This window comes from Thunnus thynnus, chromosome 14, assembly GCF_963924715.1.
Source record: "Thunnus thynnus chromosome 14, fThuThy2.1, whole genome shotgun sequence".
NCBI lineage: Eukaryota > Metazoa > Chordata > Actinopteri > Scombriformes > Scombridae > Thunnus > Thunnus thynnus.
In genome coordinates, this window is record NC_089530.1 from 23,268,973 (window position 1) to 23,282,249 (window position 13,277).

The window sequence follows — 13,277 nt, forward strand, 5'->3', positions numbered from 1 at the left end:
TGGCATTCTTCTTCCAAGTTTTTTTTTTTTTTATGATGTAAATCCACGAGTGCACCCATGTGTGTGTCCTTTTGTAAAGCAGCTGCATTGTATCGAACAATCGGACCAGCAGTGTCCCCGCAGACGCTACGTCTGGATGGATTCATTCTTTCTTCAATAGCTAATATCATATTTTATGCTGAGAGGCAAAGCTGCAAATCTTATCTGTCTCCAGTCACAGCAATGAGCTTCAAAAGCCACATAATGAGGGAATAATTGAATACTTATCAGTATCAATCACGCTTGTATGAATGTGCGCGTGTGTGTTATTTGTGTAGATTGTGTATTGTGGGGTTACAACAATGTTGTGCTCTGAGAATAAGATACTGCGTGTAGCTCTTAATAATTCTTTCTTGAGAGTGTGCATCCATATGTCTTGGCATATTGGAGCGTGCGTTGGTATGAGTGTATGGTGAGTGCTTCTGATTTACACTGCCTGCTGTGAGTCAGAGGCAAGTGAAGGATCAGAGTACATCTCATCTACGCCGGCCATATAGCATAAGCGGCATGTCAGCAGCAGCTCCAGTCCTCCGTCAGTGTCTATTCTAGATCCATTCAGCTTGAATATCGCCGTCACTCACGAGCATTTTGGCAGCATTCACAACCCAACATTAAAGCCTCTGGAAATGTGGCTTGAAATCATAAAAATGCATGTATGATATCAAAGTTGAGTATCATTTTTCATTCACTTACATGAAACAGCATTAGCATTGCTATGCTACACTTTTGAGCTACTTATCCACTCCATGATTAATACAGATTTGGATGGTGTACCCAAGTCTGCTAGTTAGCTTAAAACAGTAACTTTCAAACCATATCAGGCTAATTTGAATTCTCAATCTAGCTAAAAACAAAGAAAAGTACACTGCATTGTTTTCTCATGGAGGAGACAAGAGTAAGTGTTGTGAAGTCAGCTTGGCCGGATAGCCACGTCAATCATCTTTCTCCTAAATATGATTGGGCGGTTAGCCCCGCCTAACTACAACCCAGTAACAAGGGAAGGGAGAGAGACTTTCTAAAGAATTACATAGACTAAGTCAAAGGTTATGTTCTCATACTTTTTAGGTGTTTACTATATGCACATTAGATCCCAAATTACATAATTAATAGCCAATCATGGATTTGCCTTTCCAGGGGCTTTAAGCCAATGTAGTTATGTGCATAAGTTAGAATAAAATAGACTGAAAGCCTTAGAAGAATCAGACGCATGTGGAACAGGTGAAAAAATCAATTTGGTGGTGGAGATGTCTCCTCCTATGACGATGAGGAAGATGAGTCTGAAGGCAAAATTCTGGATTTTACTGGTTAGATGTTCAAACTCAGACCTATATTGTTATTTTCAGGATGTGATAATCATTTGACGTGTTACAGTTGTGGCACTCAACATGTTCTAGCGTACTTTTTTCAGAAAATGGATGCAATATGCATCTAGATGGGTGAAGGTCATTGCTGGATTTGTTTTCTTGATCTGATTACCAGTAATGCAAGCAAAAGCAACAAGAGATAGTCAGCTTATCCCTCACTTTACAAGTGTCACGGTTTCACTTTCACTTCAACATGTAGATCATTGTTATATCATTAATCCATCCACCTACAGTATCTATCCTCTCTAATCTGCTCTAATAACCCTGTGCAGGGTCATGAGGGTCCACAGCCAATCACAGATCACATTGGGAAAGACTTTTGATTCGTCCAGGGTACAGGATGGGGGATAGGTTAGGTTGTGTAAGACTGGAGCAGAGGTAAAGTTAGTAGTATAATGATAATTGTGAACATCAATGCAATGTGTGTACAGTTTAGACTATTTGTCCGTGAATAAATGCTCCTACTGTGCATTTAGAGATGTTTCTGGTAGAGCGGCGTGTTCTCCCGCTGAGCCTCTTTAATCAGCACGAGTGACGAATGAATTTGAAATCCTTAATTACAAACCAGTTTGACAGTCTGACACCCAGCATCTCCATTCTCCATGTGCCTGCTCACCAAAACTTTGCTCTGTGCTCCATAAGAGTAGTTAACATTGTAATATTAAAGATAAGATAATAGTGTTAAATATGTGATAATGTGATATTGTCGCACCAAGTACAGACACATGGACTTTTAAAGGGGAGCCGCTTGAATAGAGGAGACATTACTATTTTTGTGTTGTGTTTAAATATTTTAAATAAAATGTTCACACGCTGTTGTAAATGTTTATTCACGTAATTAAATCTATTGCTTTCATAAAGCCATATCGATTATTCAAAGCTGTGTCAGATTGAAGATTTTGAATAATCAGCTTGAGCGTGGCTCGGCGTCTGACGGAGCTTTGAATAATCGATATGGCTTTATGAAAGCAATGCTGTTCAAGTTACGTGAATAAACATTTACAAGAGTGTGTGAACATTTTATTTAGTGTGTTTTACATTCAAAAACCAGCAACGTCTCCGCTATTCAGTAGAGTCTTGTGATTTGTTCACTCGTTCTATGTGAAAGCGTCTTTCTTCAGATTAATGTAGCCCTTTACGTGCCATTCCCTGCAATATTACTGCTTCATTCACAACACAGCTGCACTGGCATTTTCCCTGAAATGTAACTAGGTCTTGAGGTGGAAAATTGGCGGTACAGATTTCCCTGAACATACTGGTCACCTGCCTGGTCACACACTGCTGTGGGATGGCATCCCATTTCAGCATTTGTCACAAGTCAGCCAACGTGGTTGTGTTGGTCACTCTGGCATGAACAGCACGCCAAAGCTGATCCCACAAGTGTTTGATGGGGTTGAGGTCAGGACTGCTGGCAGGCCAGTCCATCCTCTCGACTCCCAAATTCTGGAGGTAGTCTCTGATAAATCCCCCAAACCGACAAATGCTGGTTGAAGAACGGGATGCCATCCCACAGCAGTGTGTGACCAGGCTGGTGACCAGCAAGAGGAGGAGGTGCCAGGCTGTTGTGGCTGTGTATGGTTCTTCCACATGCTACTGAGGCTACTGTTTGTTAAATGAATAAATTGTTAAATTTCCAATATGTCTTGTTTCTTCAAACCTCAATCTTCCAATCCACCAAACACCAAACAAGAGCCAATGGCAGAATAAGCTGTTTGGCATTGGCAGAGAAGATTTGGCAAATTTTTCATGGGCGCAACCCACATACTCAGCTCTGCTGCTCATCCCACAAATGCATGTTCCTTACAAATGTGGCATCAGTTAAAAGGGAAATAAACAGGCTTTCCAATGGTATAAGATTAATTGCCAAGAAGCATTGTTATAACAAAGAAATAATCTACCAAACACACATGTCATTACTTTTTGTGCTATGTTTAGGTTTCTTAAAACATGATGTGATGTTTACATGCTTATACATACAAACAGGATAGTAAAAAAACCTGATTTAAAAACTTGAATATTAGTGTGTGTGTAAATGTACTTACCTCATTTGAACCATAAAGGCAAAACAATCTCTTCCCATCTCAACATACTTTAACAGGGTAAAATTCACTTTCAGAAGAGAGATGTTATTCCTTTAGCCAGAGACAGTTCAACTAACTTCTCTCCAAAAATTGAGATCCAGAAAAGTGAGACTGTAATTTGTTATGTCAAACGGATGTATAGCCCTGTCTTGCTCTACTGACACTGAAAAGAGGACTGATTTTGTAGAGTCACATAATGCTTATATCCGGATTTTACATTAAAATAAGATTTTTGCCTTTTTTACTTACAGTGCTGAACCGTAAAATGTACTGTCACAGTCACCCTTTTCCATCTGCTCCTTCTCATATTTGCATTTACTTTGAGGCACCCAGCTGATGCCTTTTTTTAAGATGGAACTCTATTACACTCTTCATGGGACATTGGAGGACATACTAACCCAGTAGCTGTCGGTTTCAGCAGGGCCAATGGCAATATTTGGTATTGAAGATTTCTCAGCAACTTCTTTAAAAATTCAGTTTTTAATGGCAGGCATTGTAGCGTCGTCATGGTGATTCTATAACTTCTGTCGTTGCTCATCGTAGGACATTGTTAAACATTGACTTTCTTCTTGTGAAGCATGCAGCGGTGAATCTCTGACTCTCTGTGGTTTTGGTCACAGTCAGTAAGATTTATTAAGCCCTGTCCAGAAAGGGTTGTTTCCCTCGTATCTCTGATTAAAACATTAATCAGACCTAAACCTGCAGTTGTCTGTGGCATTGATCAAACCATCTAGTTAAGTTACAGATGGACTGGGTGAACATGCGCACTGATGTTGCATTAAATCTACAGAGGAAACAAGTGCAGTAATGTTGGATGAGAAAATGTGTTGTTTAGTAGGTTTCATGTCAGCAAATTCCAGTGTTTGTTAATGTCAGGTATGTTTCTTGTGTCAGCGTGCTACTTATTCTGCTCTGCATTGTCCAAGGTTTCCTTTTTCAACAAATTTATGTTACTTAAAAATGCACCAATTAGCCTGAATAATTTTAACACCACATTAAAAACCAGACCAGAATATCCCTATGCGATCGTTGAACATCTCATCCCAAAAACCACGGACAGTAATCTGCTGTTGCAACAGATTCTACTCTTCTGGGAAGGCTAAAAGGATTTGCTTCCCAAATTTACTCCCTGTGGCCACCCACTGATGTTGTTGTCCGGTTCATCCCAAAGGGGTGTTGGATGGGGTTGATGGGGTCAGGGTTTTGTGCAGACCAGTTAAATTCTTCCACACCAAACTGGGGAAACCATTTCTTTATAGACCTGGCTTTGTGCACAGGGCCATTGTGACGTTGACATTGAAATGACCTTTCCTAAACTGTTAACACAAAGGTGCTGTAGCATTAAAGGATAAGTTCACAATTTTTTCAAGTCTGTCCTAAAATGAATGAACATTGAAACAGGTTTTTCTTGCTGTAATAATTCCTCCTGTTCATACTAACCATTAGAATATCCCTTCATATGCACTCGCAATGTAAGTGATGGGAACAAAATCCACAACTCTCCTTCCGTTGAAGCTAATATGAAGCTTCGGCCGTCCAAATGAGTCAAATCAAGTCAATATCTTTCAAAGTTACTTTCTTTTTAGTGCAAAATTCCCTCTTTTTTTGATCCTTCCACTGCAGCTGAACAGAAACACTGTTCATTGAGACACAAAGAGACTCAAAAAGACATCCACACCCATGTGGAAGACATCCACTTTATTTGACTAACTCAGATGGCTGAAGCCTCATTATCATTTATCTTCTTTCAGCCTGGTCGCCAGAATAAAATGTTGTCATTGTACGTTTCTGCATACCACAGAAATGTTGAATATCTACGTTCCAACACGTGAAATACTTAGCATATCAACATTTCCAAAATACGTATCATCTCAACATTTCTAAAGTAACGTAGTTCACATGTGATCTATATGAGCTGATCTTTCCTATATAGGAAGAGGAGGGGCAGGTGGATGGTTAGTAAGTTTCTTGGCAGCAAGTTGGAAATCAGCAGAGAACACGGTTCGAGACCACCTCGAAACCGAAACCAATGTCCGCCTCCTGTTTCAACCGACAAAAGTGGGTGTTTTTAGCGAGACGTCAGGACATTTGCAGCCGTTTTTCTGGCGAGAAAACCGGCTTTTTCTAGTGAGACATCGGCCGTTTTTATTTTATTTCTTATTTTTATTTTAACCCAAACCATGATCTTTCCCTAACCCTAACCAAGTGGTCTTTGTGCCTAAACCTAACCAGACCTTAACCACAGCGTTGTCACACCATAAAACATCATTATTCAACGGGTAGAAATGTTAATATCCTACGTTTGTAGAAATGTTGATATGATATGTATTTCACGTGTTGAAACGTAGATGTTCAACATTTCTGTGGTTTACAGAAACGTTCAATGCCAACGTTTTCTTCTGGCGACTGGGTTGCTTCTTTATGAACTTTTAAATACATTTTGTCCCTCATCATGTACATTGAAAATGTATTGGAAGGGGATCTTTTAATAGTCAGTATGAACAGGAGGAACGATTACGGCAAACAAAACCTGTTTCAATGTGCATTTGGGCACCTGGCTAATGTTTTGAGATTCCTTTACTGGAATCCAAACCTTGATGTGACCCATGTGTATCCACATATATCTAGTCATTTAGTGTATGTTATTAAAAACCTTTTGTGTAGAAGAGGCAAACAAACATGCAGTTCCAACATGCTGTCCAAAATGGCACGACCACTCGGAGGGTTTTTGTGTATATGTTTACATCAGTTTGTTGCCACAGGATACAGAATACATGCAGCTGCATCATTTCCCCCACAACTAACCCAACAACACACAAACAAACACATACAAACACATTGGCACATGTACATGCACATGTGTTGACATTACTATAGTTTTGACCTCACAAAGCTGATGCGGAGTTTAATTGCAGCCATAGCAGCGGTGAACCACTCCATGGGTTGTGAAACCCATCATTTGCACAAGAGTGTATCCGAAATCAGCAAACACCACATTACACAGATATTTCCAATCCGTCTAACAGGACTGGCAATTTGAGCTTGCAGGTGCTACTTTGGTTGAGCCGCATTCTGTGAAGCATAATTCGCTGTGTGATTGGCTTCATTGTTGCAACACATTCATTTTTTCCTCCCTGGTTGTTTATGCATCTGTCTGTCCAGCTGAGATGGATGGATGGATGGATGAATGGATGCTCGGATGCCGTGCTTCCCCCTCCAGACTAGATAAACACAGGCGCATTCAATATGGAGTGAAATATTGACAAATACTTGCAGAAAATGTTTGCTTTTACTTTCCTGTGATTCAGTTTGAATTTCAGGCATCCGGCGAAAATCCTTGAAACCACAAAACTAAGAGTTGTTTCTTCTCTCTTCTTTAACTTAAACACCTACACACACAGCTACGTCTCTACTCTCTCCCTGCTTTTTGTAATCCGGTTGGTGGCGTCTAGCGTGGTGTTGCTTGTTTACAGCACAGCAGAGTTAATTAGCCGTTTTATGGCTGATTTACAGCCCGACAGGCAGACAGAGAAGATGGCCTCTGCCTTGTCCTTCTTGCCCACTCAAGGACTTGTCAAAGAGGGCATTAAATGAACACACACACACAAGTGGTCTGTTTGACCAATATGAACATGCACAGGTGCACAAACGTGAATAAAAATCTAACCATGGACTCTAAACACACACATGCAATCATGTTCACTAGACTCGAAAATTCAGCGCTGAATATCACTCCTACTTTTTATTTCCAAACATAATTCCACTGTTTATTATGACCCAGCTCCCCTTGATCATTTTGTCTCTCAAACACAGAAGCTGTGACTTTAGGGAGAAAGAGATGCGAGAACACGACAGCAGCACACAAATTCACACGAGAATGCACGCTGTTACGTGTAGGATGGAGCAGGTGAACCCGAGTGCAGACTCTTGAGACAGACAGGTGAAAAGAGAAGGTCATTTAATGAAACGGAAGCAACGGGAGGCTTTACGAAACAGGTTAACCAGTTCAAAGGTGCAGGCAGGTAATAAACAGGCAAGAAGGTTGAAACAGCAGGAACATGTTAAGTACAGGATCAAGATGGCCAGAATGCAAGTGTCTAATCAAACAACTTTGACGAACGAGCAGGGAATGAACGTCTGAGACTGGTGTACAATATGAACCGAGGAGCTGATGAGGGGAAACGGGCAGCAGGTGCGGACGATTACCGAGTGGAAACAGGTGTGTAGATGGAGAAAGGAGGGAAAGTCCGAGAGCATCTGGTGGACAGCTTGAGAACGGCAGGTCTGGGGAGTTGGAAGAAAAGAACATGACCAGGGAGAAGTAATACAGAGAGCTGGGGATGAGACTGCAGACTGTGAGACATACAGCATGTAAACAAAGGTTCAGGTACTTAGATATACTGGCGTGTACATCTTGAGCCAATCTCACACTGCAGCGTTACAGAGAAAAGACAGGAGAACATGAAAAAAACAAACATTTGATGTTTTACGTAAGGAAGGTAAAAAGATGACATCATATTTTGGGAGCTTGTAATATCCAGCGAGCGGACTACCTCTTATTTTACTTTTGTAAGCTGCTTTTGGCGATCAAAACAACAAAACAACAGACTTAACCGTCTCCCATCTCAACACTGTGCACTTATATAGATCATTTAAAGTCATTTAATTACCAAAGGTGTCCTTTTTGTGAGGAGAACTGTCTCAAAAAAATACAAAAAGCATTTTTACTCTCACTAGCACCATCTTTTGTCTTTGTTTTTTCTTCTCTGTGTCTCGTTAACTGTGCAAATAGACTCTTAATTAACTCTTAACTTAATTATTTGATGAATCATGATGTCAAAGGCCGTGCTCAACCCAAAATTTTAAATACTTACACTTAAAATTCAGTCAGCTTGAAGTGACAGTAAACTGAAACATGTTGAGAATTATGCAAAATTTAAAAAGTATTTTAAAATTAGCCAGAAAAAGATTATGAAATAATATAGAAGGTAAATAATTATAAATACAAACACAAGCACACACATGCATGTAGCCTACTTTATGCACTGCTTTATTGGCATGTTTATTACTTTGTAGAATTATTCTGCTTTAAGATGCACATATTCACAGATGTAACAAAACATGATGCATTTCTAAAAGCTAGAAATGTTTCAAGGGGATATATTACCTCATCTGAAGCTCACACACTGCACAGACACGCTTCCCTTTCTCTCTCTCTCACACACACACACACACATATTCACCTGCAGGCTCTTTCAAATCACAGCTGACATCAGCAGGAGGCTAACAGCGATGCTAGCAAGCACACACTGTCATCTGAGCCGTGTTAGCGTAGCGGTGACAGCTAACAAGAGAAGACATCACATTAGTCGACACGGCGGCACGCTAGCGGAGCGCTCGCCGCCGCCGCCAGAGTGGCTGACTGCTACAATGTTGCTACAGGTGTAGTATTCATTCATGCTTAAAGAGTCTGACACTGACAAGCCAGCAGCCGGCGGCACACAAGCACAACACCTGACAGCTAGTTAATGTCAGTGTACAGCCTTTATTCAGCAACAGGAGAGGACACGGGGGGTGGGGGGTACCACCGGGGAGCCACTTCAGTTTAGGTCGAGGGTAACAGAGTGTGGAGGCCATTGACATTTAGGAGTGGTTCGCTTCTTTTTTCTCTCTTTTTGTTTTGCTTTACCTTTCTTTTCTTTTTGTTGTTGCTTCCGTCTTAAAACCTTCTTGTGCTTCATTTCCTTTTAATTTTTCAATCCATCTCAGTGCTTTTTTCTGTTTTTGCCTCTTTTTTTGTTTACTTTCATTCTTCCAATTCTAAACTTTATTCCTTAAATCTCACTACATCCTCCTTCTGCTTATTTTTCTTTCCTTTTTTTCTTTGTTTTGGCGATTTTCTGCTTTGCTTCATCTTTTTTTTCTTTCTTTCTTGCTGTGTCTGTTTTTCTATCTTTCCTCTAATCCCTAACTTCCCAACTAACTCAATGTGTTGAAGTAAGTGTGGTGTCTGTAGATCTTTTGGTCGTTTTTATCTCTATGTTATTCATCTTAGCTTTAGTGAAAAACCATCTCCAGCTGTAAACCCAGTTTTTCTCTTCTGCATGGGTCACATCCAAGATTCTCCCTTTGCCTTACCGGCCAATCAGAGGTGTGTGTGGATGTGTGGCGGCGGCGGCGGGTGGGGGGGGGGGCAGGCACACTTTTTGCCGAAAAAACAAGCAACATACTGATGATTAGAGCTTGGCGCATAATCGGCCAGAAATGAGTTTGTTTTGCGTGAAACAGGTGGCCACCCCCGAGCTGAATGTAGAAACAAAACCCCATTAACATGTCTGTAGCGAAGTGGAAAAAGCTGGGAAACAGGGCTTTTGATGGAGAGGGGAGGGTAGATGAGGGGGCAGTGAGCGTGTTGTTTTTTTTTCCCCACTTACTTCTTATGTGTGTGTCCTCAGGTACAGATAAACCTCTTTTCTCTGCTGATGCTGGTGTTTCTTTGTGTTTCGGTGTGTGGGAATATCGAGGCCTTTGTGTTTGCGTGTTCCCAATATGTTTTTTTTTCCTGTTCTGTGTATCTGTGTTTGTGTTTTCAGTCGGGGTGGGGGGGGTGTTCGGGCCTCATGCTGATAAAGGCCTCGCCGTCTGCCTTTGTTCATCTGACAGTTCCTCATTAATGAAGTTTCCCTGCCCTCCTCCTCCTCCTCCTCCTCCCCCTCTGACTCCCTCCATCACCACCTGCCATTCCCCAACCCTCTTCACCTTCCTCCTGCACGTCTATCAACCGTTCCGCTTTGATCTCTGCTCCCCACTTGTACCCATCCCTCCTCCTCCTTTCATTGTTTCCTGTTTTCTTCCTCTACTGTCCTTCTCTCTGTCTCTCTTTCTACTTTTTTCCCCCCTCTTACCCTGCTGTTTGTCCATTTTCTTCCTTTTTACCACCATTTTTCTTCCTTAATCACACATTGTTGGCGGTTCCAGAAGCAGTATTATCAACAATTTGGTTTCTGACCGTCCAGATGGGTGTAAGGGAGAAACTGAGCGACGCTCTCCCCTCGAAGGCAATTAACCTCCTGTTGGAGCCTGTAGAGCTGCTCAGTGGCCAACAGTAGGCAACTTTGGTCTTATTGTACAAATTTTTCCCTGAAAGTATATGTTAAATTAACAATCCTTTTTGTTTTTTTTGTTTTTTTTTCTGTCTCACTCTATAGCAGCTGATGAGAGAGCGACAGCAGATGGCCAGTCGTCCCTTTGCATCGGTTGCTGTGGTGCTGGAGGTGGGCGGTGACCAGGAGGAGCTGCTACAGGTCAGCAAAAAGACACAAACACATAAGGATGCAGAGAAAAACACAACCGAAGACCACACACACAAAAATATTAAGGGAATCCATGGTGCTGTAGGGAAAAACACACACAGCTGTTGAGGGCTATGTGTTGATTTGCATAACCCTTCCTGCTGAAATAGTAGCCCCACTTGGTAGGGATGTTACTGAGACTTCCTACTGGCATGATTGACACACAGAGACAGAGACAATAACAACATAGACATTGATTTGGCCCTCTGACCTTCTGCCATGACTGCTGTTGTGGTCTTTTATGTGGGTGTGTGTGGATACACAACAGGATGTTGTCACTCTAATGGTCGATTCACAGTCACTCAGAACCGCTTCTTATGATGTGTTTTCTAATCACGTCGGGAATCAAATGTGTTTATAGTTGTTCCAAATGGCTAAAAGAGAGAGACAATCAGACAGTCTCTCCTGGAAAGCAGTCACAGCGTTGCACTTGGTCGTTAACATGAAAAGTGTCAGAAATAGTCGTGTTGAGAATGAAAAACAAGAGCTAGAGAGAGAAGTTCAAAACCCCGGCTCCTTTCTCATCTCTGCACAGCTGACCAATCACCGTGTGAAGTGGGTGTGGATGTCAGTTTGTCGATGTCAGAAAGTTACAGAGATTGCCCTGCTTAGCCCGTCCTAATCCACCATCTGAAATGTGTGAGGGGAGGAGATTACTCAGTGTACTGTATAAGAATCTTCTAGAAAGGTGGAAGTGTCCTCGCCTAAGAGGAGCATCAGGAAGATGGCAATCAAACACAGTCTGTACATGCCCACATAGTGATGAGTGGAGTTTAATCAGACAAATGCTGTACTTGTGTGGATAAACCATCAGGGTACTTTCTGCTTGTGGCACATTTGGGGAAGTGCAAGGGGATCAGATGAAAGCCGACAAGAATCCTGTTGTAATTTTTGGGTGATCTCTTGAAAAATGTGGTGCAAGGATTTCCTGTGAGAAAATAAAAAGTATTTAACTCAGTTGTAATTGGACGTCAATGGAGGTGTGACCCATTAAAATGACAGAGGTTCATAAAAGAAACATACATCATCTGGCTCGCTTTGAATCCCCAGAGCCATCCTAATGTGCAGCGTGAAGACACGCTGTCATGTAGTCTTGTCAACTCGAAAAGAGTAGCAAGGCTTTTACCATCATTTCATGGTACCAAAAGATAAGGCTGCACAGGGTACAAACGGCTTAAAGTTGAGGAAATAGATAGCGAGCTGTGTTTTCAAATGTCAAGACTATCAGTACTAAATCATAACTAGTTAATAGGGGTGTGCCCGAATACAAATACATTATTCGGCAAAGCACAAATAATGGGTTTTTTATGAATATTTGTTTCATACAAATATTTTTAAAAGTATTTGTTAGGTAGAGGTCTGTCTGCAATGAGGTGATGAGTAAAGTTTTAGCTCAGTAGTCAGCGCAGTCGTCTATGATCTGGGAGACTCCAGTTCCAGACCTGGTGTTGGGACCTCCTTCATAAGGTAGTTTATTTATGAACACTGTTGTTATTATTACACTTTAATTTTCTAAAATTAAAAGCGTAGTAAAAGCAAAAACAGGATTTTTAATCCTCTTTCCACTTTTATTCGAATACAAATACAAATACAGATACAAATAATTTTGCTGCCTCAACAAATACAGATACAAATACAAATACTGGGCTTTCTGCACATCCCTACTAGTTAATATAGTCCACATAATGCATAAAGTTTGCTATCAAGGGTACTTTTAGAATGATGGTAGATGAGAGGATTGCTCTTTGGGCAGCAGTTTTTGTTGCAGTTGGTCACACAAACAAATTCTTAATAGTTTATATCTTCCAGCTTGGCCATTTATTATCGATCTCTGTCAGAGGACATGCTAACTATCAAGGGGAAACATGACAATGCCCCTTCCCATCACCAGCTATATCTAGGAGTTGGAGGTGCTGCCTGCCAAACAGGTGCAGCCAACGCAGCTCATCTCTACAACATCATCCACATCAAGCCTCGGGGAGATACTGACGTCAACAATGGTGACAGGCAAGGGAGTGAGAGTGCAGCTGGTGTCAGTCGAGCACTTTTCACTTAGTTGTCCATGTGAGGACAGAGCTTTCTCATCTCTTGAACATGCTGGCACGTCGCCTTCACCCACCGGCCCTGAAGGGTCCTCTAAAGGCAGTGTGGCTAGTGGAGTGAGGGTGCTGAGAGAAGCAGCTGGCCCACTGCTCACATCAGCCTCTTGCACAAGGAGATCACAGAGTGCAGTGTCCAAAATGACACTGGTACTTGCAGTGAAAGGGTAACCACCAAACCAAATGCTCCCTTCTCCTGAGGGGGTGTGGTGGATGTCAGTTGTAAAGTGGTGCTTTGTGAACAGCAAATAGTCCAATATGACAATGAGAAATAAAGATTTGAAGATAGAGAGTAGAGAGTAGCTTGTCTTTGGATGGCGGAGATGGTGAACAGTAGGAGTG

The 13,277-nt window shown here is 41.6% G+C and overlaps 1 protein-coding gene across 3 annotated transcripts in view; it reads left to right on the plus strand.

Moving 5' to 3' along the window:
* The window catches only part of atrnl1a (attractin-like 1a), a 319,852-nt gene that overhangs the window by 255,237 nt on the left and 51,338 nt on the right, over positions 1–13,277 (plus strand). For all 3 annotated transcript variants that reach the window (XM_067610631.1, XM_067610633.1, XM_067610634.1), the window contains one exon: positions 10,693–10,788. In XM_067610631.1, coding sequence (XP_067466732.1) covers positions 10,693–10,788 — 96 coding nt within the window. The remainder of the gene's footprint in view (positions 1–10,692; positions 10,789–13,277) is intronic.